This window comes from Columba livia, chromosome 1, assembly GCF_036013475.1.
Source record: "Columba livia isolate bColLiv1 breed racing homer chromosome 1, bColLiv1.pat.W.v2, whole genome shotgun sequence".
NCBI classification, from domain to species: Eukaryota; Metazoa; Chordata; class Aves; order Columbiformes; family Columbidae; genus Columba; species Columba livia.
The window spans coordinates 167,492,737-167,519,651 of record NC_088602.1 but is presented as its reverse complement, the minus strand read 5'-3'; the positions used below and the strand labels follow the sequence as shown (position 1 = coordinate 167,519,651).

Genomic DNA, 26,915 nt, shown 5'->3' with positions numbered 1-26,915 from the left:
CTAACAAGGAGCTCTGGAGTTTGGCGATGCTGTCTGCAAAGCATTTTCTTCCTTTTCATACGTTCTGTTCCTCACAGAAATTCTGATTATGTACGAGAGACAAAGGAATTAAAAGAAGTATCTGTAAGTTAAGTATCAGGAAGATGCAGGATCTCCAGCTCACCAGGAGCTTGGGTGACAGGATTATTGCCCCCACCCAAAACATCTGCTTAGACATTTTTAGCTGTGAACATAATCTCTGTCATGGCTGTAACAGTATCCAAGTTGGAAGGAGAAACTGTACAGCTGTTCTTTACTCCAGAAGTTTGGGGTAATGTGAACATTTCCGTGAAAATGATATGATGGTCCACATGAAGCCACAGACGCAGAAGAGAAATTACTACAGAATTTTAGGTAGACCTCTACCTATTCTTTGGCTCAGGCTCTTGCCTGCTAAGGTAGGACAATTACAATATAGATTATTTTCTTTAATAAGTAGGTCACCACAGCATTTATTTTTTTTTTTTCTCAAAAAGGTTAAACCAAGCTTTATTTTAACATACAAATCAGATTTGTGTACAAGGCAAACTATGCCACTATAGGCATATTGGGTCTCCACACAGCATGTGTAGCCACTTGCGCTACAGTAATCCTGAGACATGGAAAAAAGCCCTAAAAATCTTAAAAATAAAGTCCAAAATGTGTCCTTTTAATCACTCTTGCTATTATCACCTCCATTTGGGAATTAAGAAAAACATTATACAGTTCTGAGTCAAGAAAACAAATTATCTACAAGCCAAATACCCAAGATACCACCTGTCTGATTCCCTGCTGTCATCTGGGTATAACAGCAAGAGCACTTAGGGAACGAACAAAGAAGATGCAAATACGCAAGGTTACTTCATTAACACTGCAAAGCATGTAGAAGAATGGCAAGATATTTTTGCTACCTTCAACTACTGTTGTCTCCATAAACTGTGTGTTCAATGTGTTGAACATACACATCCTATGAACGTTTAAAAAAATCTCTACATTGTGTTAAGTTACTAATAAGAAATTAATATACTTTCCTCCGTCTCACCATGAAGTTATTGTGATACAGAAGTATTTTTAAAAACTTATAAAAGCAGCAGAACTGCAGACATTTGAAGTCCTGTCCCTAATATTAAAGGCTACTTGAACACCCTCATTTTGCTACAAGATTGTATTTGCCGTTAACTGATGTGAAAAAAAGGAATAGTCTCTTTTTTAAAAAAAGTTAGAGAAAGGGTATAGATATAGGGTTTTTTTAAGTTTTACAACATATACAAATAAGTTATACTACATAGTATGGTTTTCTTGTATAGTAGAAGAGTGCCATCATGGATTTAACACTAGATGTTATAACTAGTTAACTCACCATGTTGTCAGACTTGCCTTGTTTGAGTTTTGATTGTGTGAAAAGAAACAACCAAATGAGAAAATTAAGAAGCCTCTAGAACAATTTAAATAGCAAGAAGCACTTGTAGAAGTCTTCCAGTGAAATTTTTAATTTAATTTAAAATTTTAATTTTATTTTTAAATTAAAGCTGACATTTTAATTTAACCTCTTGGCACAAATAAAGGCTTCATATTGAGCTTCGTTTCAGAAATGTTTACACACTAGTATGACATCGTTATACTAGTGAAGTAATGATTTCTCTTTCATGTTTATGTTGATCATACAACTAAGACACTAGTTAGATTTGGTATGCAGCTACCTCAAAAAGGCCGCAATGATACTAATCCACAAAGATTCAAACCTATACAACTGCTCAATATTAAGTGTTGTCCACTACAAATGAAAAGGAGGGGGAGAGGGGGCAAAAAATGCTCGAGGTAAGGACTGAAAGACCGCATTTACAGTGCTACATTATTCATGGCTGGATATAAAGTCTAAAGTTGCATTCAAATTGGACAAGCTGTGACAATATTCAAATAAATGTAAATAAAAAGAGCTCTAGTTTCATAGCTAAAGTTGTAACAAAAATCTCATTGTGCAGTTGAAGTAGCATTTGCAACATCAAAGTTCACAGCAGACAAGCACAAATTTCAGACTTACAAATATAATAAGAAAGATCACGGCACTGAATTTGGGAGTATTTTCAAGCTCTAGCTTTACTCAGAATAGAAGAGTTGCCAACTGAATAAAATGAATACTGTACTTTTCAGCTCCTTATAAACAAGGCTCCACATCATGTAGATGAGCTTTTTCTCCCCTTTTTCTCCAAGAAAAATATCAGAAAGGCAAGACACAATGATTGTTTCTGACCGCAGTAGATAGAAAAGTAGTTATATCAAAAAATTCTTACAGAAAAGGCATCTGTTCTGGTTTGATTTTGTTTACAAAAAGGCACTTCACATATTGCTAAAACTCTGATAATGTACTTATCCTTTTCGTTTTTCTGTTAGAAGGATGTATTTCAAGGTGGTTAGCAGGACTAGGCAAACATTCTTTACACAGCGTTTATCTGTTACAAATTTTATAATTATCTATAGTATCTTAGACCATTAATACAGAATAAAATATTAATGTTCAAAATGATAGCAGTTCTTCGTACAATACTTCAGTACTGATGGATGATCTGTCATAAGCCTGTAGTGAGTTCATGCTAATAAAATTAGCAGTGTAAATCTCTCAGAAGTGAGTCCTCAGTCTTTTGTTTTCCTCTCGTAGTCTCTCTATTTCAGCTACTAAGCTTTCATTTACAGAATATCTTTCAAGTAAAGCATGCATTTCATTCTAGAGAAAAGAAAAGAAGCCAAATCAGCGGCTATGAAGTTAATTATTCCAGTTTTAGACTACCCATTTTCATATCCCTTTTGAAAATTAAATAACCCAGATAATACTGTTTTTAAAAACTTTTCAAAAGAAAAGTGAGACTTCTTTTTTTATCCTGACATACAGTATTTTGATCATTAATACATTAGTGAATATTTTATCAAAGGATATTTTGCACTTCTTCGGGATTAGAATCTACTAATGCAGGTTCCGTTAAAATGTTCAGTATCGAGACAAGGTCTTTTTAATGTAGATCAAAAGAACAAAGATCCATAAAAAGGTGAAGTTAAAGAACATGGAATACGGTTCTGTATGCATGCGCTACCTATAAGTGAAGCTTTCTATTTGAATTCCATCTATCTCCTCCTTACCCCAGCTCTTGGTCCTTTCCAAAGGACAGTTGCATTTGTTTCCCTTTTGTCTTTTTATAACTCCTGAAATACGGAATTCAGGAGACCTACCCAATGCATATCTTCCCTTTATTTAGCAAGCATAAACCAGTTTAACGGATTCCAGTTCATAGTTCCCAACTCCTTTCCATCCAGTCCTCCCTTTATTGCTCTTAATAAGCAAAATTGATTTCAATTTTGAGAAAAGATGTTGGACATGCCTTGGTATTAATAAAAATAAAAACTGAATTTCTTTCTCCCCATGCTCTTTGTACGTACCATCTGCATATGGAACTGCTTGATCATCTCCACTTGCAAATTCACAATATCTCGATGACACGCTTCTCTGGGGGAAGAATTTCAAAAGGACAATACTTAGTTTTAGTTAGGAAACACTAATTCTTTCCAGTCCTCAGCACACAGAACTCCACACCTTCTCACCTTCACGACACTGTGAAACATGAGTCTAAAAACCTTTAAGCCATGAAATGTACTCCTCTACCGCTTTTTTCTGGAATACTTTGTTACGACATTGACTTCCATAATGACCATTTTCCAGTGTACAGAAAGACTTAGGATCTTTTTGTTTGGAAATACATAAATATGTGGTGACTGAGATTTTTTTTTTTGCTTGCAAGCTGTAAACATCTCTCATTTTTACCATTCAAAGCTGATTTTCAATCACTTGACCACAAGTATCACAGAGAAATATATTTACCTGCAACTGAAAATACAGCTTTTCAGTACATCACTTTCAGCACTCTTTTTTTTTTAAGATGGCCCAAAACATCAACTGTGACAAAAAATAAATCATCCTCCAACACACAGAATGCTCCAGGTCAGTCTACATAAGAAGTGTTGTTCAGGAATTAATGAATTTGTCAATTCATGGACAACTCTTCCATGCTATAAGAACCAAGCTTGGAAATACCCTCTGAACGCTACACTAATACAAGTGTTCCAGATGCTGAGGAAGAACAAGGAGAACAGCTCACAAAAAAAGCAGGTGAGCTCATACGCTCTTCCTGACCAGCACATCACAGTGCAGTTGTCTGAGACCAAATACTGTGCGATGGGTGTATTTCTTATGTAGACATACACAAAGACCTTGTTTCATTCTCCTTTCATAAAACATATAGCAAACCCAAAGAGAATATATTCTTCACTTTCTATTTCTACAGGTTATTGTGCTTCAGAACTCCTATGGGAGGAAAACAATCTCCTTTGGGTGTATCGTGTACAGATGCCAGCCAGCATCTTAGAAACCCAAAGATGTTGGTCACCTCCCAAACACAGAAAACTCAAGGAACAAGCAGCTTTTTGGAACCAAATGAGTTATTTATTCCTCCTGGTCCTTTTCTAAGCTTCTTGGGTTTTACCCCATTACCTGAAGATGAATGAGTTTCAGGCAAGTGTGATAAAATTCCCTTCTTCAGATTCCAGAGGGTAAAAGATATTCCTATCAATGAGAAGCTTGCAATGTCTCCTTTCCCTCTTACTGACCTCAATACAATCAATCTCTTACATTCAATTTGAATGTATCCAAGATTTACAACTGGGAAAGGGGCCAGCAGGGCATTCCAGCCACGCCAGAAGTGTGGGTCAGAAGAGAAACGACATCTCTGAGGCTCCAGATCTCAGATACTGGAAGCACAAGACTGACAGGCATACCTTCCAACACCGGGATGTCTGAACACAGACTTGAAAGAAAAGCATCTGTGATCCGTAGACTGCATTTCAAGTCTTGTGAAAGTTACGGTTCTTAATCAGATGTGTGATTATTCCCCAAAAAATCCCAGGGGAGTTTTACTATACTATGTTTTTATTTAAGGACTTTTAATAACATTCAATGTGTTTTTTCTGTTGACAGATCCAGAACAGCTGCAGCACAGGGATCTACTAAGCTAGTTTTGCATTGCTTTTTGTCATCAAGACACCAATACTTCCCCTGCCCAGCAATTCTTTTCCCCTCCACCATCTCAGCCAACCTGTTTCATCTTAAAAATTGGTTGGAAAGTGATGCCCTACATAGAATTCTCTCAACTGCTCCATCTCCTTCAAACTCCACTCCAAATCCATGTTAATTTGACTTACTACTTCCCTGACAAGTGAAACTTCAGTTAGATATCCACAAACACAAAGTAATCCCACACCAATCATCATTTACAACAGACATTATTTTCATGTAAAGCTTCAGCAGTAGAAATACACACAGTATTTTACCTCATACATGCCAAGCTAATAACAATCAAAGCCAATACAAGTCAACTGCCTAGACATCCTGGGACAGGGGATGAGCGGGGCAAGGGGGGAAGAAATCAGCACACGGCTTCACAAAAGCAGTAAGGACCTTGTTATGCAGATAAATTGACCAGCTGAGAAGTATTCAAACACTCATTCTGAAAACATTAGCAAAGCCATGCATTAACAGCCCTCAGAGAGAGTCTAATTAGTCATCAGAGCTACTAAAAACAAAGTATCATACCTAGATTTCCAAGATTAGGGCTATTAATGGCATCATTTTCTAGTATAAGTAGAAATTTGTTAAAGTAGATACCAAAACATCTTACTAAGAAAACATGTCATTGAAAAGAAAAATGTTCTGCAGGAACACCAGTACCTGAAGTCATCCATTGTTTCTTGTATCATATTCTGAATGAAGTTTATTTGGATTGATGTCAGAGGTGCATTTGGTCTGCTGCTCCCAATGGTTTCTACTATTTTTTCTGACAGTGAACTTGCAACTCCAGCAGTGACAGGTGACGTTATCTTTGGACCTTAGTAATTAAATAAAGATTTTCAAAAAGAGTCAGTGTAATAGGAAGGATTTTTTGTCTTGAGGCTTGTCAATATTTTATCTCAAATATTACTCAGTAAAAAAATAAATTAGACTTAGAATTACTCTTTTCAGGGGCAACTAGAGAGGTTCTGGGAGAACTAACTGGATTTACAGAAGAATCAAGATCAGATGTTCTATTTTAGTGCTAAGGCCATTTAATCAGGTTTCACATCAGCTCACAATCAACCACGCCTAAGACTGAGCCAAAATGATAAACTTACTTGTTGAGGTAGTACCATTTACTGGTAGATCATATGCAGGATGGGCCTGAATATTCTTCACTAGTCTCTCATTTGTATCAGGAGCCTTTACAGCAGTGGATGATGGTGGAGGACTTAAAGTAACAGATTCTGCACTTGATGAGCTTGATTTTGAAAGCTGAGAATAAAAATAAAAATTTAAAAAAATACTATGAACTCGCTATAATTATCTAATTGTGCCTGAAGACTGAGTTTTCAGGAACTCACCTTCAGTCACATTTGCTTTTAGGAATCTGCTGACAAATATATGTTTTTCATTTTCTAGCAAGACATCTTAAAAATGGATTGCTAAAATATTCAAAATTGCCTCAAGTGTGCACACGCAGAAAAGAGTGAAAAACCCAGAGGCCTCACATCAAACATTACGTGACAACGTTATAAACATCATTCCTAGCAAACCTGAACTTCTCAAAAGCAATAAAGGCAGCAAGGGTCTCTGCAGAGACAACTCAAGAAGGAAGAAGAGGGAGATGGAGAACAGGGAAAGAAGAGGGTGGAATTGACCTAGTATACGACCATCAATCATGCTGGTGCAACCAACTGATGATCATTCTTGATGTTCTAGAAAAATCAAAGTATTTCTCAGGCCAGCCCAGTTTTGTTTCAGGCAAACTTTTGTAACCTGAGCTTATTTAAGAGAAACATATATTTATCTTGCATTGCTGAAGGCCGACACACTTAAAACTGCACAACACTCTACAGGCTTGTGTCAATAGTGTGAACAGAGCTGCAAAATAAGATTAGATGGGACACTACTAAGGATTTTTCCTTCAAGTAGCAGTATTCTGTCAAGCTTCTAAAACAATGTCTCATAACAAGAATTAGTATAGCATACCTGCTTTAAGACTTCTTTAGATTCTTGCTTTCCAAGATTTATTTTCCTAGTGTCAGTCTCTACATGTCCTTCCTCTTCTTTAACTGGAGACCCCACAAGTGCGTGTAATGGGCTGGACCGTATTCCCTGTGCAGTACTGCCCACGGGGTTTCTTTTTACTGGTAAGGCAGTGGTGAACTGCGGGAGAAAATCCAAACCCAGAAGGTAGGACTGAAAATCTAGAACTAAAGTGAAAAGCGAAGGGTGAAACACGCAGGTCAAACTACACACACACCCCAAATCAAACCCCCAATTAAAATGACTGCACAGCCCCACAAATGAACAAAATAACCCAAGCAAACAAAACCAAATAAACAAAAACCAAAAATGCACCCCACAAAAACAAATCCTTAAATCAAACTTATGCTGTCGCTGTCCTTATGAAAGTAATAAAGCACAAAAAGCCTCTACAGATCCCTATAAATTGCACAGAGGAAAAGCAAAATCACTTTAGGACCATATTCTTTATTTCCTTTTACCATGTTGTGTCTTAGCTCCTCAACATGCTAGACAATTTCTAGAAGAGTTTGTTTCAGTGTCTACTTTCATAGTTTGTTTATTTTCAGTGGCATGACAAAATTAGTGTGCAAGAACTAGGCAGGCCTCCAAAGGCCTACCACTGACAAAGAAAAATACACCGAAATTATGTTTACCATCTCCTTTTCCTTGAGGATCTTCATTCGCTTTACTTGCAATAACATCTACAAAATAGCAGAACACAAACAAAGTGTTTATTAAATGAAACCTACGTTGATATTTGTATCATTGCATCAAGTTAATAATCAAAACCAAGTTAAAATATAAGTAGGTGCGGCAGTAGGTAACACACAGATATCAAAACACCATGCTATATACATATGAATGATGCTTCACAAATTTCAGTATTAGAAACTTACCGTCTCTGACTGGAGAAAACACATCTCCAAAACTACTCCGACCCAAATCATCAACGTTATTTAAAGCAGCACTTTTCCCATGATCTGTTTCTTTAGATGGAATCACATCCAAGCTGCAACTATGAGGAAAGCCTTAAAAGGGCAACAACATTCAGTTAGTAATTTATGTTTTCCAAAAATAACATAACATCCCTAAACAATATCACAGCAAGCATAATGCCCAGTAAACACTCTAGAATCTTCTACAGATTCCAGTTAGAGGGTCAACGTTAACATCCCCATTTGGGTTGTAATCACAGGTGAATAACTAAAAGCTAAGTTACCTATTAAGAAAAATAAGATATAGTTGAATTCCTCTCCTCTTTTTAAAAGAGAAAGTTGTTAAACCAGAGAATGCCCCCATTTTCAGAAAAATCTACGTGAGGGATGCAGCAAATTTATGATGTATCAGGTGAAACGAAGACTAGTGAATGCATCTTCTGCTAAGAAGGTGACCACATTCAGATGATCAAAATTTACATTTATTCTGCAAGAAGAGAAATCTGCTTTGCTCTAGCCATTAGGCATTTTAAGGGTATTTCTATGAAAGACCTATTCTAAAGCTTACCTGATGTTAGGATAGTCTCTACTTGTTTCTAATATTAGGAAGTCAGTTACAGTTACAGACAAAAGAAACTTGTTCTTCGACCTTTCCACACTCCACCCTCAAGCCCCATCCCTGGCCCAATCCAGGAGATAAAAGTTCTCTTTTGTATGCATGGTAGCAGGGACAGTTGTCTGCAGAATGGAAGCGTATCCTGAGTCCAAAAAAATAACCCCAGTAATTATTCAAAGCACAGTTTTAGATGAGGAATCCATGCAGAAATGAATTGAACTGCTAAGATAACCATCTAAATAACTTTCACAATTTAGTATGTTTGAAAACCAGATCAGGTCTGTAAGGAAGCCCCTACTGAGTCCTCACTGATCTCCTAACTCTAAAAGTGCCTAAATTTTGCTTGTGGGAGTTAAGATCTATGCAAAGTACATTAGTGTCATGCAATACATAGATCTCCTATACATACAATAGCTTTATTTAAAAAAAAAAGAAACAAACCATCATTCATAAAACCTGTAACTACTTCTCAATGTGGGATTACTTGTTCAAGTGATACAAATGTGACTGGGTAGATGACTACAATTACTGATGTCTAAGTATTTACATTAAATGGAATTTGAGTCAGGTTTCAGATTTCATTTCTAAATGTATTAATATATCACGTTTTCCACTCCTTAAGATATCAGTTGTGACACACACATAGGATTGCACTTGCTAGTTAAGTAAATACTTGGCGCACTGAGTCAAACTAGAATCGCAGTACCAACCTGTGCCAGAATCTACAGAGGATCTGCACGGAAAAAGCATAATAAAAAATAGGGCAAAGTGTCTTGTATATTTTTACCAACTCCCAGAAATCTAAATGTAGGAAGTACCTAAACCAGAAGACAAATATTAAATAGAAGTTTATGGGAAGCCAGATCAAAGTGCATCCAAACTTCACTTTCTGGATTCGTTTACGCTTTTGTACTTTAAAATATCTGTGAGAAAACCCCACAGGCCATTTATAAGCCATATGAACAGGTGGGGGATTTTTTGTTTGTTTTAAATATGCCATCAGACCACTTCACTAAATGTCCCTATTTCTCCAAAGTTAAAGCCCATATTCAGGGTCTAGAAGAGCTTCCCCAGAACAACTGCAGTGTGTGGTCTCTCAGCCATTCCCATTTTTAAGTTAAAGACCTTCTGAAGCATTCAGAGGTCTTTACCTCTAAAGTGAACATTCAGTTTAATGAAAAATATTTATTTACTTGGTAAACTTTTATTTTCCTAAAATATTTTTTTTTATTATGAACAGTCCTGTTTAAGGGATAACAGCCACTACATCATCAAATAAAGATAATAAATCATATATTTTTAACTAAAATAAAATTTTCCACACCATTCAGTAATGTTGATTAGCGATACTTCTTGCATATATAGGAAGCATTCTACTTCACCTCATACCTCAGTGCATACCCAAGGGAGGTCATTAATACACATCCCTAAGGACTGCAGTGGCTATTGCCTAATTACTGTTGCTAAATGTATTTCTCCTTATTTAAAAAGGGATGGAAAAAGTGCTGTTACTTTAAAATGAACTGAGGATTTTTTTCAAGAATCAAACCAACAGTGTTAGCTATTTGACCATATTTTGAGAACTCTTCAATTAAATAAAATTTTATGAATACATTTCACACACTGTCAGAATTTTTAGAATAATGCTGAGAATTCTTATAAAGAACTTGTTAATTTCAGAAGCATAAATAGCAAGTACAGTTATACAACTAATCATACTTGCAACTATATTTAACATCTTTCCTATCACGTGATATTGGAATCATGCCTCATACAAAAAAAAAAGTTCAGTTCTCACTTGGGTTTTTGGCCCAGGGTTTTTTTTTCCCTGTGGCTGGTTTGGTTGGTAATGTTTCGTTTTTGTTCTTTGCTTGTTTTTTTAGATGAGGTCTGTTACTCCTCTTTATTAATAGAATTGCAAACCATTAGCTCTACATTCCATACAGGCATTGTGTCAGAAAACAAACCACGTATATAAGGATAATCTACACGTCAAAACGCAAAAGACCATTCCTGGGGGTGCTCAAAAGACACACAGATGAGGTTCTTAGGAACATGGTAGACTTGGCAGTGCTGGGTTAGTGGTTGGACTCAGTGATCTTAAAGGTCTCCTCCAACCAAAATGATTCTATGATTCTATGAAGATGACAATACCTGTTTTCTCTTGAAGAACCTCTCCTCCCTTATTCTCACTTGGCAATGTCAGATGAGGTGAAACTGTTGCTAGTGCTTGAGAGGCAACATTTTTTATGCCAATATTTTGAATTCCTCCAGGATTACTACCAGCTTTGGCTTCTGCTTTTTTGGATACAGGTTTATTTGAAGAACCTGTAAGGTTAGACTGAAGAAAAAAGTAGAACAAATTACGAGAAGTTATTATTGCTTCAGCTAAAAGTAAAAATATATGCCAATATTCTTTCTGTTTCAAAATACTAAAAAAATTCAGTTCAAGTTGCAAAGGTTGCCTAGGAGATATGCCTTTACAAATACAAAAAAAAAACTTAACTTCAAAGAACATGTGAAACACCTGTATTATTACATGAATACTGTGTGGACCTGCAAAAGAACAGCAACAGAATTTAAAGTAACAAAGAAGCAACCTGGCGTGAGCTATTAATAATTTTTATCCTAGGCACAGGAAAAAGAAGAGATTACATTGTTAGGGCTTCCAAATAGTAAAGGAATAGTCAATTATAGCAGCAAGTGTGCTGGAAGAAGAGGAAAGTCTCAGAGCATTAAAGAATCCACTTCAAAGGTTTCTTCCATCTCCACTGAATTGATGCGTGAATTTGCTGGACAGAGTAGAGCTTAATTAAGTCTTGGAAGAACCTCATAAGACTCCTCTATTATTTAATCAACTTCTACACTGTTTATATATGTTTGCAAAAGACCATATATAAGACCATGAAAAACACATCAAGACAGGCAGCTATGTCTCTTCCCCTTAAGTGGACGGGCCATGACAGACCCTTCGGCTACAGCCTGCAAATGAATCTAGGCTGCCACAAACTGAGCTGCAACGACAGCATATTCACACCAGGAAATTTAAGACTAAAGTTTTATTCATTTCTACACTGAGGCTAGAGGTGACGGGAATTCCACATTAAAACCCCCCAAAATAGCACTTAAGACTGAGCAGTTTATAATTTCTGTGTTGGTATGAACCACTTCTGTTGGCATCTACAATGTTTAGAAATCGAATGCTAACTCTTTTTTTAGAACTTAAACTTCTGCTTTGATTTCACTAACCTGCATATCGAGCAATTAAAATGAAAGTTTTTTTACCTTGGAAAAAGTGCTACTGAACTGAAGACGTATGCATTTCACACAGCCTTTGTGAGCAATAACTGTTTTCACTGGTGATGTCAATTGTCTTAAGTCATACTGGCAGATTTTTCCCCGGGAACATCCTATAGCCAAAGTAGTACCATCAGGCATGAAGTCTACTGTTGTCAGAGGAAAATCAGCTACTATTGTTGTCAGTAATCTTTAAACAGGAGAAAGGACAGGATAAAGAAGCTTTTAGAGTTCAAAAGTTAGACTATTCAGAACAGAGTACCTAAAAAAAAAATTATATATAAAACCTTTCACAATTCAACTACAGGTCTGTAGTTCCACTTCTCTGGTGCCAGGTAAATTCAGTTAATTACATTAGAGAACAGTGGATTAGGTTAGTGAAATATCTTAGAAAACAGTGGATTAAGTTTATACTAAGTGCTTATGCTTAACAAATTAAATACTACATATGCTCCAAAATATTTCACCAGGAGAGGATAAAAATGCCTTCATAACAGCAGTTGTGACACATAAATTATTTACTGTTATCATAATTTTCAGCAGCAATCATACCACCTACATCTTCTAGCTTCCCAAGCCCATCAACTCTAGCCGTCCCCCACCTCTAGGAAGAACTTCAGGTCTTAGCTTGCATTGTACTGCACACCCTCCAAACCAAAGCCAGACTCCTGCTTTTATTCAGCTGCAGTGAAAGTACCACCCACGCTAGAACCAAAATTCTATGAAACCACTTGCCATCCTACCCTCCTACTACACAGGCCCGTAATTCCTGCCTTTTCAGCCAATACCCTCCCACATTTAAGGCTCTCTATCTCAGCAGCTCTGTGCATGTTACCACAGTTACGTCTTGTACCCTGAACTAGAAAAGCAGCCAAGCCAAAGCTAAGGTGGCTACAGGTCCTCACAGAAGCTACTTGCTCTGTATCAACAAGCAAAGCCCATATACAAGCACTTAGGAGGGGTCATTTGTCTGTAGCACCTCAGTCAGTTCCTGCCTGCCCTGGGTTTTTCTGGTTGTTTGCTTGGCGCTTTTGTTTGTTTTGTTTTAAATAAAAAAGCAAAAAGGACTATGGAGCAGGTTATCCAGCAGTGATACACCAACCGCTTCAGCTGCTCTGAATGTGGTCTGAATTAAGTATTTCATCTTACCATTCAACATGCTTTTTCAGTTTATAAAAACCAAATAAAGATCCTATAAAAATCACAGGTCTTTAATATACTCACTTTTTACTTGAAGTGTCATAGAGAATAATTCTTTTATCCAAACCTACAGTTACAAGCAGCAGCTTATTGACTGGAGAAAAGCAGATTTCCGAAGCTGGTGCTTTATGAGTGTTTTCAAAATTGTGATACGGGTTCTGGCTATTTACATCCCACAGAGTTACATTGCCACTGTCGGAAACACTGCCCAGCAAGGATTTCTTAAAGGATGAATATTTCAAGTGTCGAATAGGCTGTAAAACAGACATAAAAAATGAACCATAATACCACTATTAAACACCACATTAAATTATTTTATAAACATGCAAACACATTAGGAATACACTTCTTACATTAAGTCAAAGTAGTTCACAAAAGCTGGCCACTCTGAAAAACAACAGTAATAGTAATAATAATAAAATGTTCATTTGGCATTACAATGTCATTTTTGCATGTGAGCTGATCAGCAAAATGAAGAACAAGGGGAGATGGGGGAAACAAGCAAACAAAACTTCTGGAAAAGTTTATTGATTTTTCAGCATATCATGCCATCATACACATTACCAAAAAAAAAATAAAAATCACAAACCACCACAGAAAAAAAAAACACCAACCACTACATCTGAAATTAAATGAGCAGAAAGCTACATTATTTCACCAACTGGCCTCCTGCCAAGAATGTTAAACTTAAATCCCCTCCACTGATTTCAAGTACTTGGACATAAGCCAATTTGATAAGACACAGACTACAGAGTTATGCAATTATGTAGGTCCTGCAGAACAGACTTCACCCTGTGAGCCAAGACCATGGAAGAGCATACCATGCCCAGTTTATCACACACAGCCCTGCTACCACAAAACCATGTAATACAGGAACTTAAATTACCTTTCAGAAGCAGGTAAGTATTTTGTTTCCACCATATTGTTTCAAAGGATCTTTCCAATTATAAAGCAGCCACCACACCTTCTTTCAGCCTTTATTTTTATATAAACAGTAAGTGAGACTCCATCTCCAAAGACTGTGTTTTTGTTACCATCACAATCTCTTTGCAACACTCTCAGTTTGAATCTTTCTTGAATATGGACAACTAAAATTCTACAGGATCCTCAAAACATTTTGCCACTACCTTTAACAAAGGCTGTAACACTTCCTCCGTTTTGTACTGTAAATACTTGTCCTGACACATCCTACACCGCAATTTCCTTTTTGTGATCCAATCTGTTTTGGTTGCTCATTGCAACCAAACCATGATCAAGACACCCAAGTCCTTCTTCCCCTTCAGAATTTTCAAATCCTAGCCTGATATGAAAAGCCTCAGTTATAACCCGAGTCTGGTAGCTTCATTTCTATACTGCCACAGTTGTTCTCACGTCTATTATTTCAATCGTTTTTAGATACTGTCAAAATCCTCTCTCATTCGGGCAATACCTTCCAACTTCCTCACATCATAACCATTACTGAAAATATTAAGATTATATATCAATAAACCAAACAAATATTGTTCTTTTGTTATTACCTACTGTCTTCTTTCTTACAGCCAGTTTCTTACCCATCCTCAAGTCCTTTCTAAAGCTCCATCCTCTCTAACATTTTCTCACAAGGCACTGAATCAAGTGCTCTACTCAAGTCCAGACAGATGAAAGCCATTACATTTGTCTGAAAATGCTCTCAAAAAGCTCTTACATTATTCTAGTATAATCCACATCACAAAGCACTGTACTGGACTTTGTCCTGTTTCTCTCTTTAACTTCATACTAATGGAGATATTTCTTGGTTCGTATTTGTTGGTTCCAAGATAATTTCTAGCCCCTGTATTGCATGTCTTGCTGGATGCCTAATTGCTCCACAAAGAAGTGTCACATCCTCAACTGCATATCCAAATATGACAGAAGATGACTGTTAATAATCAATATGGTCTTCTACTGGGCATGACAGAGGCATTTTTATCAGCATTTTTCTGTTTATTAATATTGAGAAACTCGGGAATAGCAGCTTCAATTATGTACATGACCTACATGAGAAACATGTGTGTCCCTCACAGTTCTCTCACTTCTTCAGCTCCAAGCACCTTCCTTACTGCCCTGGCATCTGCTCTTGTTCTATTTTCTCCCTCCTCTGTCCTCCTGCCCACCACGAATACTCTCTTCTAGCTCTCCTCAAACTTCCCTACCAAGTCTCCCATTTTTTTTTCTTGCGTTTTTCCTTCAAATCTCACAGGCCCAAGGCGAGTTCTCCTTTTTTTATATATACATATTAATATCTTCCCCATATTACCTTATTACCTCTGTTCCCCACTTCTCATTGAAGTCACAGTGTTTCCTCAGAGCAACTCCACAGTTTAATTTCAGGTTGCCAATGAAGGAGGTGCAAGGTGTGAGGAAGCTCCTACTCACTCCTCCCTTTCACTGAATCAGGTTAGCAACAAACTTCACTGGCAATAATGCAATTGCTCCATCAGACTCAAGGAACAGAGGCACTTAAATCCATGCACACTTTGAGACAGTCTGATGCATCATATTGGCAGCCCTGACAGATTGAGTTTCAAATTCTTGCCCAGACAGCTGGAGGCATGAAAGAACCTCATTTCTGAAAGGCTGCTAGACAAGACAAAACTAAAACATTTCTCCTCCCAGTAGTGAGTCACTATATTTGAAGTTTTCTAACAAAAAAACAACCAACAAACAAACAAAAAAAAAACCAACCAACCTAACAAAAAACTTTATCTGAGAAACATCTGGGTGAAAAAATACAGCTTTAAGCTTAGCAAAGTTAAAACCAGCAGACAACCAAGCTTCACATGTGAAAGCATCAAGATGCAGGTGGTCAAAGCACATCACTTACAAGTCTTAGCTACCTTTTCCTCATTTCCCATCCATAATCGAAGCAAATTAGAAACTGTATTTTAGAATGAGAATAGGTTTCATGAAGTAGCATTCTGTCTTTACCTTTAAAATATTGACTAAATTCTGCATGAATTTTGTAACACCATGAATATAACAACATGCTATTGAGTGTTCACTGTGCTATACTATCTTTTTGTCTTAGCTGAGATTGGAGTAGATTTTCCATGGAAAATAAAAGTACATTTCATCTTTAAGCTTCACAGTAAGGCAGGCAAACAAGAAACAGAGCACTTCAGAAAATGGTTGGCCCATTGCTAAGAAAGACTTGTTACACCCAGGGTTTTTCGCTGCCAGAAAAACAGTGAGAAGCTCAAAATCAAACCAAAAACAGTCTAGCATCATTGATTACCTTGCTTAAAGATAGCAGTTTCTTAATCTCCTTTACACCTTAGCAAGCCTTATAAGTGAGAAGGCGGATGTAAACATAGCCGATAGTCTTCAGCTTCTAAAGCTGTTCCACTGTATGGAGTGACTAGAACTCATCACACTTCTTTACAAACCAGCCAGCTGTTCAAACAACCAAACTAAATCCTGTTGCTAGGAAAATAGCACCAGGCAGTGAAGACTTGAACAAACATTATGTTTTGAAACAAACCTTAATTCATCCTCACAACAGCAAGCAGATAAGAATTGGGTAGGCTAAATGAATACCAACAGCAAAGACAAATTATGGGATCTGCAAACAACCCTGTGCAAGAATTCAACTCTAATAAAGCACAAAGGTGTTTCTAAATCAAAATCAATTAATAGAATATAGGCTGATACTCATATGAAAGGAAAATTGTTTAAAGTCACAGAAAGCACTGCGACCTTGGGCTATTCTACTACTTGTGAAGTCTATACAGTATCAGAAATTAACTGGCAAGGAAATTACATTCCATCATGATGAATCAAAGAAAGACAAGGTAAATGTTATAAGGTTAGTTTGACCTCACATTCCTCAGTTGTAAAAAAGTTACTAGGGAGTGTTGACCCTTACTAAGGCAGACAGCCAGTGCCAGGATCAAGCAGGACAACACACAGTGCATCTATTCAAGATTACTCTTTGAAAACTGGGCCCCTAAACTGTAAATCAAGTAAAGACTCTTTAAATTTAACAGAATTACATCTTCAGATATTTGCTTCACTGCACAATTAATCCTGCAATTCTCTACAAGTACCAATTAAAACCCCAAACCAAAAATAAAGCTATTTTTGCACCTAAGAGCAAAGATAATTTTTAGGATATAAAGTAAGCTGATAAACTGGGACGTCCAAGTAGCCATCCCATTACACAATTATAGCTTGACTCCATTTAAATTAAGGCTGCAATCAAATAACTGCCCCCCATTTAGAAAATGTTAAAGGCCCTTCAGAAAGTGAATAGTAGCTCTGTTCTAACAATTACTTTGATTTAACACTTCAAATATCTTTATCCATCTTAAAGGTCACTCAGTTTTGCAGCAGGCCTCTTGATTTTATCTGCCAAAATAGCTATTCACTGCATCACTTATTCCTAATCACTTTTTGGTGGAAAGAGTTGAACATATCAAACAGGTTGATGCAAATCATCCTCAGAAGAGGATTCATCTTCCAATTAACTGGCAACATATTGCCCACTCTGGATATTCACCTCAGCTGTGTAATCCAGCCATGGGTATCCCTGTAGATCCTGCCTCGCATCCACATTTTTCATAAGATCATAACAATCAAACCAGAAAAATGATCTGACTATATAGATGGATTTCTAAGACCAAACCAAGTATGAAGTACAATTTTGCTTCACTATAAGTATGAGACTATGGTGATGGATCAAAGACACTGCAGCACCTAAGAGGAGAGACAGTTTGAATTTAATAGAGATGTTTCAACAAAATGTACCACAATTCCCGTGATGCTATAAAGCTGTAATAGATTCTTCATCAAGTTATATTGTTCATGCCAGACAGAAGAAAAATTTAACTTCACACTCTATCTACAATCTAGGACTGAATAAAGCTGTTGCAGTAACAGAAAATGAGTAAGTCACAACTTCAGGATTCCTTGTGACATTAAAGGTCAGGTTTACAACCAAAGTAATGTCTCTGCAACCCCTAGGCAGCTCTTACCTCTGTACAAAATGTCTCAGTAAACAAATAAAAGAATCCCCAAAACACAAACACTTGGCTGTGCCCAAGACAACATTCACATTAAGAACGTACACTGGAACTTCTGATGGGACAACACAGCTCATTTGCTACTGCAGATGTCTTTACATCAAGGGAATTCCCCTAATGATGCGCACTAATTCTCCAGTATCTTTCAAGTCTGCAAAAATGAATCACAGTGGAAACCCTTACTACCAAGGCCCTTAAGTAGTAGTACACATGCTTTGTGTTTGTCTTTTGCCCAGTTTTCCCTCAAACTAGTTATCCAAAAATCTCACCTAAACACCTAAGTAGGTAATTAAAATCTCATTGCTTTTCTCTTTGAGCAGCTGTGGAATTTTAATCTCCAGATTAAATAAATTTATTTTTTCTAAATGCAGGCTTATATTCACCCCTACTGTACAGATGGCTCTGTTCAGTTGTAAATCTGATTACTTTGCATAAATCAGAGCCCAGACTACGTGGTCTTTGTTCTTTGCAGCAGCACACACTGAGTCGTGCATTGAAATCCTGCTTTGGTTTACAAAGCTGACTGTTTCTTGTTCAGTTCTAAGACGTGTAGAAGTTTGTTCTTGAGGAATTAGCATCTACAAAGTAAAATGTGCTGTAACCTGTATGTAAGTAGAAGTACTTGAGAAATTTGTATTTCAATGTTACTTATTATTTAAGACTAGAATACACACAATAGTCTGTTTGTCGCTTTCTGTAAGTGTACTCTTGATAAATAAAAGGAAACAGACTAACAAAACTTAAAAGCTCTTGATACATACTTGCAGTTTCTAAAGGCTGTAAATTCAAGCTTCATACCTGAAAGGAACTTAATACTGATAAGCCTACCTGACGGCTGCCGTGACCAAAGGGAGTACTTGATAAATTGGTAGTAATGCTGTGCAGGATAATTTCACCACTCAAAGATCCAGAAGCAATGTAGCAATCATTCCAATTATATGTAACACAGGTGACTTCATCTTTATGATCCTATGGGGGAGAGAGGTTAGAGGGAGAGGGTTCAAGACATAAGCATATTCCTTCCTAATCTGTGCTTTTGGAGAAAAACTTCGGCTTGATTTTTTTTTTCTGACCATCTGTAACATTTAAAAATATGATTTAAGAGCTGTTATTTAGTATCTCAGAAAACAGCAGCAGAACATACTGAAGATCAGCCATTATATTTTAACCACTGTCTGTTTTCAGAAGAGTGTTTTAATAAATTAATAAATATGATGCTCTAATTATATACCATATTTTAATAAGATAACCATAGAGATATGTACCACAGGTGTCACTAATGTTATTTTAAAAGTTAAATCTTCCAGAAACTAGCGATATTTGAATATGCTTTCTGTTCATCTGATGTACTACTGCCAACTTCCCCTTCTGTCACTTTTAGCATTAATACATTTATTTATCAAATAGCTTTTCAGTATAATCATTTGTAATAATGACATGCTTACTGAACATACAGGGGAAGACAATCACGTACGTCTAGCCCGGAAAGAATAAAAACACATTTAAAGTATTGTACTAGCTACTTAGTAGTTTTGTTTCAAATTGTGCCTTTAAAAATCCAAGAAAAAAGAATAGAGCAAAGGTAAAGTTCTACAGTCTCTTTAACAGCGGTACTAAGAGAGGTCAAATCATCTGCTGAAGGCATCATGGAAATAAACTAGATAATCCTAAGTTCTGTGCATCGTAACAACAGTTATGAACAGGAAATTCACACTGGATCAGTTAGAAGAAGACAACCATGTTCTGGTTTTGCATAACATTAGTTCTACTGCAGTATTCTACAAATACAAAAGCATTTTCTTATTTCAAATATCTACAATGCTGCCCTTGGAAAAAGTCCCCATCAGAGAATATCAATACAAAATCACAAAATAAGATGCCTACTCTGAAAATTTAAACATAGGTTATTTTAGAATTCTACTCTGAAGACATCAAGTATGCTTGTTAAATTCAATTTGCTATTTACAGCACACAGAGAACATAAACTTGAACAAGACACATCCCTGTCCTAGCTCCTATTTGTGAACTTGATCCTACAAATACATGACTTAGAGAAAGTTTTTTTGGTTTGGGGGTTTTGTTTGGTTTTTTTTACAGTTGGCAGCAAAACTTGGAAGTCATCAAAGTTAAAGTTCTTCCTGAGTCAAACTTACCTTAATGCTACGGTAAACCTTTCTGGATTTCAGATCCCAGATATTAACTGTGTTATCAAGGCCTCCACTCACAATATATGAAGAACTAGAATTCAAGCTCACACATGTCTGTTTTGCCTGATGGAGAAGGGGAAAAAAAACATATGTTAAAGATAATTAAGGGATTTATTCCTATCTACTTCGAAGCATATTGAGGTGTATTTTCATCTTCATCAACAGTCCCACTGACCAACAGAGCTATTGGTACACTATAGTCATTTCCCATCAACAGGTACTTAAAATCCAGATATGTTTAATATACTTTAATACTTTTATTAATAAACTCAAATGCTCAAGCTTTCCCATTTCAAAATTTTTTAGCACCTTTTCCTTCAATATACATTCTCCCTTTAAATTCTAGCTCTCTAAATTGTAATCACAGGCTTCTATTCAGGTTTTGAGTTTTAAAAAGCATATGCTAAGTTTAGGAAAAAACTCCTTAAAGGAAAATCAAAAAGTTGTCTAGGTCATGTACTTCACATTCCCTAAACATTACACAGAATTTTATAGCAGCAAACCTCATAATTCGATAAAATGATTCTTTTTAAAATAATCACTCAAGTACCAGCTTTCGAAAAAAATGTCAATCTTAATGACAGTCCTACACCGAGGACAAATTATTATTCAGTTCTATCATGTTGAAAATTCACTTTTAAGTTCCTGAGATTTGAATTAAAGAAAAACAAGTCCATCCAATTATTGACATGGTAAAACTGGAAATCATTGCATTAGCTATACATCAGATTTAGTGAAATCTCCAGGACAAACACTCCATCTTTGAAAGCATTTGCTTCAGCAACCTAAAAGCCCAGTTTGAACACCTCTTCAGAAAATTTCCAGTCCAAATTAGCATTACAATACCTATCCAAGGAGAATAATTAGAATGGTTTACAATAGTAACAAGTCATTCAAGTAACCATGTCAAGAGACTCTTCTAAAACCAAGTCCAGCTTTCTGAGGAGTTTATAGTTTATAGCTTGCATTTAACGGGGAAAAAATAAAAAAACAACCACTAAAAACATAACAGAAGTTCTCCTATTTTATTTATTTCCAGAAATTTCTAGTGCATGTAAACTCTGAGAACAACCTTTATATAGACTCTTATGTTTTCCAATGTACAGTCACAGGAATGCAGAATACTGGCAATTCAAGTTGGAAAATAAAGTTGAAACCTGAGCTCTGTTCTGTCACCTACCCATTAGATCAAGGTTGCACCACTGTGCCTTGGGCTGTCACAATGAGGCTCAGCAGGAAGCCATCAGCATCAGATGCCAGTGTAACTGCAGTTGTATTTTCTTACTGGTAGAGCTATTTTAGAAGCACTATTCCCCCCACTCGTTACATGTATTTAATTATATAGGCAAGGAAGTGTCTTTACATACGTGTCATATCTCTACCAATACTAAAATTAAATTGATCCAAATGTTCATAAAATATGCAAAACAGATGTGATCCAAACAGTATACAAGGCAAAGTGGGGAAAAAAAAACAAAACAGGGAATGGCATTATTCATACTTACCCCTTCAGCAATTTCAAAGAGTGGAACAGGTTTGCTTTTACAGCTTGAAACAACTATTTTATCACCGGCAGCAGAAGCAGTGACCAGGTATCTATCTTAGTCACAAGTTATGGACCATAATTGTATTATACTGGTGATTAATAAAAGCAACAGCGAGTTTCCCTTACTGAACAAAAGACAGATTGGCTAAACAGTCTAAAGTCTTATACTTTGAAGGGACCTAGAAATAGAAACATAAGGCTATTTTCCAAGCTTTTATTAAGAAGCTCTTGCGTTAACTACAGCCCCTGCTTCCCAACACAAGGCAGAGCAATTTCTTTCAGAGAGAAGAGCAGAAGTATCTGGCAGTTATTATTTAAGAGCTCTTTAGTGCTAAGGCAGCTTATCTGGTCTACAGTTTCATTTCCCCACCACCCCCAAGTAAGAGCCCCATTTATCACTACAGTTCAAAGGAATACCTGTTGCTGTGAGCAGACTATTGATTTAAAGAACAGTCTTGTTCATGACAAATGTTAAACAACATTACCATACAGTTTCTAGAGTTTCTAGGGTTTCTCTCTCTCTGCATTAAGATAAACAAAATGACAAAAGGAACTTTCATAACACTAAGTACGCCAAAGTGGTAAAAAAAAAAAACACCCTTCAAAAAGGAGATACAGATCAGGGCAACTGCCTCTGCACCCTCACCAAACAAATTGCGTAATCCTTTAGATCCCTGTTCTGTACACCTTCAGACCCATTGTGATTTTATATTTGCTTTTTAAGAACACAGGTTAATTGGCTGGATTTAACACCAAAGAGCTGTGAGGCAGATTAGTTCAGGCTATTTCTTTCATTATTTTAAGGCACCATTTTAGCTTACAGAATTGTGTAGAACCAAAACCAATGCTTTACCTCTAACAAATTAACCTACATTCAAAACCATATAGAGTAAGACACTTCATTGTTTCAATTTTGGGGGTGAAGAGATTAGGCAGAAGAAAACATGACAAGACAGACTATTTGTATCTAAAGTTTACTAAACAATATGTGTGTGTATATACAAAAATACACCTATGCATCAATTTCTCTGTAAGCTCCATAGCTAAAACATTCACTATTGCATTGTTTTTGCTCATACAGCCACTTATTTGCAGACTTAAAGGACATTCAAAACTTGCAAGACTTAGTTCTAATGTGCCAGCATCCTGTCCTTCTTTTCCATCAAGATTAGACGTCGTCACCTTTTTCCCATGACAGCCATAAGAGCTGTTCACCTGACAGTGTGCTGTTTCCATGAAATTTCTCATATATTCATCTCACACTTGGCACCTCACATAACAGGCTTCCAAGACAGAGGTGAAAAGTCTTAACAGGCCAAATCCATTTTCATGCATAAGTCATCGCCATTCAATAGATATTTTCTTATACATCCAACACATTTATGCTTCCTCTGTAAATGCTGCAAACAGCACAAAGAAAACCAGTGCCTACGGAGTAAGAGGTAAGTGCACACTACCAAAGACTATCAGAATCACTGAGAAGGTGTTCAAGGAAAACAAACAAAATCCTTCATTACCATTTTCCTCTCTACGCTATGTATAGAATTTTATTGCACTAGCAATTGCTTTGTCAAACCTTGGCAGTAAATTAAGCATTGCCTACAAAGTGTATATTGTAATCAATTATTAAAGAAACAAATGAGTAATCTTTACAGTTGGTAGGCAATTCAAGCATATCGTAATCATTAAATAAGTGTTAGCCTCCTAAAGGAAGAGCAACTTCTTCAGAAGCATTTAGCAGCATGAGCTTATTTTGTAAATCACTTCAACACAAAGAACCACAACATTTTCTTCACAATAGATACAAATCTTGTATATAAAACTGCATATAAAATCTTGTATTCAAAACCACATCAGGCTTGACTTACAGACACTTTAATTAAAAAAATAAACAAAACAAAACCTAAAATTTTGCAGGACACCCACAGAACTATGGCTGAAACTGTAAAGGATACTATTGCTGGCCCAACATAGCGAGCTGACTGGATGTGGGGGTGCGTGTGGGCTGAACTGCTCCACCACAGTTAGAGACGAGGAATCCCATATTTTAACATCATCTCCTGCTGAAGCAAAACGTATGCTTTCTTGCATGGCTGCACCTGTTTTGCAAAAATAAATTTAAAAATTAAATATGTATATATATACATAAAAGTTTACAACAGGCAACTTCGCAAGTCAAAGCTAATTTCATCCATTTGATACTGTTTTATTGATAAATGGGACATTCATTTGGAGAGTTACACACTCAGTACCACTCGGCTGAATGTACTACTGAGAGCAGCAGACACGCCACACTCTCGTTACTAGAATTCCTGCAGGAAATGTGTGCTTGCTTTTCCACAAAGGAAAAGCCATGTAAATCAAAAGACTAAAATGATGCTTATATTTCCACAGAGTTTACAGCTGCCTAAGGATATCGGGAGTATTTCAAGGCCCCGTTTCCCACCAGTAGATGGAGATACACCAGCGAGAATCAAGCCGACTGTTGCAGGGGAAGGCTGGAAGTTTGGATCTAAAGGACTCGTTTCAGCATTCATCTCACCACCCTAAAGGAGACATCCAAGAACCCTTTAAACTAAATCTTTAACAGTAGAATACGAATGAGAGAATCACTTGTCAACGCAGCTTACGAAAATATATATATATAAAAAAAAAAAAAAACCCACCACAAATTTGTTGTGACTGACACCGTGTTAAGAGTTAAAGCCAGCCTAACTGATTCCAGGTTTGCAAAGTTTATTCTCGGCTTTTTACTCTGCATAATTTTAAACTAGCAACAAGCACGGACTCAAGAGGGCAGCCTTTGCTCCATGTGAAAGCATGACCACTCTTTAGCCAAAATGTTCCGGGACACTCCTGCACAGGTTTGGGCCACCGACTGTCACGGCCGGGCTGGTTAAGAGCTGCGGAACGCTGGCACAGCGCTAGTCAGGAACCTCAAGCTCCACAACCGCCCTCCTCGGCCGCTGCCCGAGGTACCAGCCCGCGGAGCTGCTCCCCCACTCCCTCTCTCGCCTTGCACGGGGCTCCTCTCCCGCTCCGCGCCTCCAGCCCCGGAGGCCGCGGGACAAGCCGCTCGGCGGCACCGCAACCGCCCAGCCCCGGGCCCGCTCCCGCTAGGGCGGAGCCCCGCTGCAGGCCACCCCCGCGCTCCGCGCTCGCCCCGCGGCCCCTCGGAACGCTCATCCTCCCCCCGCCGCCGCTGCCCACCTGGCAGGGCGGGCCCGGGCCGAACCCCAGCCCCCTCCCGTCCCGGCGACTCCTCGGGAATCGGGCCCAGCAACAGGCGCCGGCCGCCCCGATTGGCTCCGGCGCTCCTGCGCGCGGTTCTCTACGGGGTCCGTCCGCACTCCCAGCCAATGAGCGCCGCCCTCCCGCGCGCCCTCCCTCAGGGCCCGACTTTCCGCGCCGCATCCAACTTAACCGCCCGTCCCAACAGCCCCCGCGCGTCTCCGCGGCCCCCGGTGCCTACGGTGGCCCGGAAGGGGCGAAGGGGAGGCCGCCGTTCCGTGCGGGCAGAGGCAGTGCCTGGCGCTGAGGCCACAGCCCGGGGCGCCCGCTGGGGAAACGGGCAGCGTCCCTGCGGACGCCGCGCCCTGGCGGGATCCCGAGCGGGCCCGCCTGAGGCCCGGCCCGAGCCTAGGTGGCTGAGGGGGTCTGTAGTGCCGGGAGCGCTGATAGGTCCCCGTGCCCAGGCGGAGGGACCGCCCGGCTGTGGCCTCTGGGGCGACGGGGTCGGTTCAGAGGGGAAGAGAGGCACTGACCCGGCAGCAGCACGGAGCCGTCTCTGGAAACTGCTGGGGGAGGCTGGACCCAGCCAGTGAGCAACGGGCCCTGCTCTCCACAGCGGGCACCACACTTGGTATCTGCCGCGCTTTAAATTAGAAACTTGGAGGAAAGGCCGTATTTTCAGTAGTGAGTAAAAACCATCCGGCGAAGCCGACCCCGGTCCTTATTGGCCGGGAAGCCGTATGAGGAGCGGCTAAAGTCACTTGGTTTGTTCAGCCTGGAGGAGACTGAGGGGAGACCTCATCATGGTCTACAGCTTCCTCACAAGGGGAGGAGGAGGGGCAGGCACCGAACTCTTCTCTTTAGCGACCGATGACAGAACCTGAGGCAATGTCAGGAGGATGTGCCAGGGGAGGTTTAGGGTGGACATTAGGAGAAGGTTCTTCCCCCAGAGGGTGCTGGAGCACTGGAACAGGCTCCCCAGGGAGGTGTCATGGCCCCAAGCCTGACAGTGTTCAAGAAGAGACTGGACAACACCCTCAGACACATGGTATGATCTGTGGGGCTGTCACATGCAGGGACAGGAGTTGGACTTGTTGATCCCTGTGGGTCCCTTCCAACTCAGGACATTCTATGATTTATTCTTCACTGGGTTATCGTGTTGTCAGATAATAACAATAGTAATAAATACATTACAGACAGAGAAGTTCCTGATCTGAACCTGTCAGCTCAAGTCCATTTTTAATTATGTTCACAACATACCTATTTGTACCCCCTTACACACTTCATATTGCTGCCAATAACTGATCAAGTAACAGAGAATCATTGCATCTGTATCTTGACTTAGAATATAGTTGTTATTCTGGTCATGAAGAATATTATAGAAGGAGGGAATTTTTTTATTTTTAATGTGGTAAAATAAAAGATAGGACTTCTTCAAAAGAAATGCTATTTTAACTGTCTCTGCTTTATAAACCTAAGTAGAAAATTATTTAGTAAAAGATTGGGATATCTTTAATATCTTTAAAGGGATATTATATAAGGAAACTAGCAAAACTAAGTGTTTCTGTAGAAATCTAGTTTCAAATGGATCTTTACCTTGTGTACCCTCAGAACTGATAGATCTGGAATGCTTTGTTCACTTTACTGATGAAGTTTTGATTTCCAGGTTTGTGTCATTTCTAGTCTGTATAAGTGAACTCAGA

General features: G+C 38.3%; 1 protein-coding gene across 1 annotated transcript; it reads right to left on the bottom strand.

Annotated features, from left to right (window-relative positions):
- Positions 1-490: 490 nt before the first annotated feature.
- Positions 491-25,409, bottom strand: NEDD1 (NEDD1 gamma-tubulin ring complex targeting factor). The gene is made up of 15 exons (XM_065043489.1): positions 25,192-25,409; positions 23,937-24,080; positions 21,941-22,035; positions 20,382-20,498; positions 19,057-19,197; positions 13,214-13,443; positions 11,978-12,179; positions 10,847-11,033; positions 8,038-8,169; positions 7,795-7,842; positions 7,103-7,326; positions 6,229-6,385; positions 5,789-5,945; positions 3,448-3,514; positions 491-2,740 (listed from the first exon to the last, which is right to left on the bottom strand). Exons 2-15 carry the CDS (start codon positions 24,070-24,072, stop codon positions 2,636-2,638), a joined length of 1,998 nt encoding a protein of 665 aa, XP_064899561.1. The 5' UTR covers positions 24,073-24,080; positions 25,192-25,409; the 3' UTR covers positions 491-2,635.
- Between the last annotated feature and the right edge of the window lie 1,506 nt (positions 25,410-26,915).

Coding starts and splice junctions, on each gene's coding strand:
- NEDD1 (XM_065043489.1), bottom strand. CDS start 24,072: ATGCAAGAAAGCATACGTTTTGCTTCAGCAGGAGATGATGTTAAAATA. Junction 11,034..11,977: donor TCAGTAGCACTTTTTCCAAG/GTAAAAAAACTT, acceptor TTTTTTCTTCAG/TCTAACCTTACAGGTTCTTC. Junction 5,946..6,228: donor AAATGGTACTACCTCAACAA/GTAAGTTTATCA, acceptor TTAATTACTAAG/GTCCAAAGATAACGTCACCT.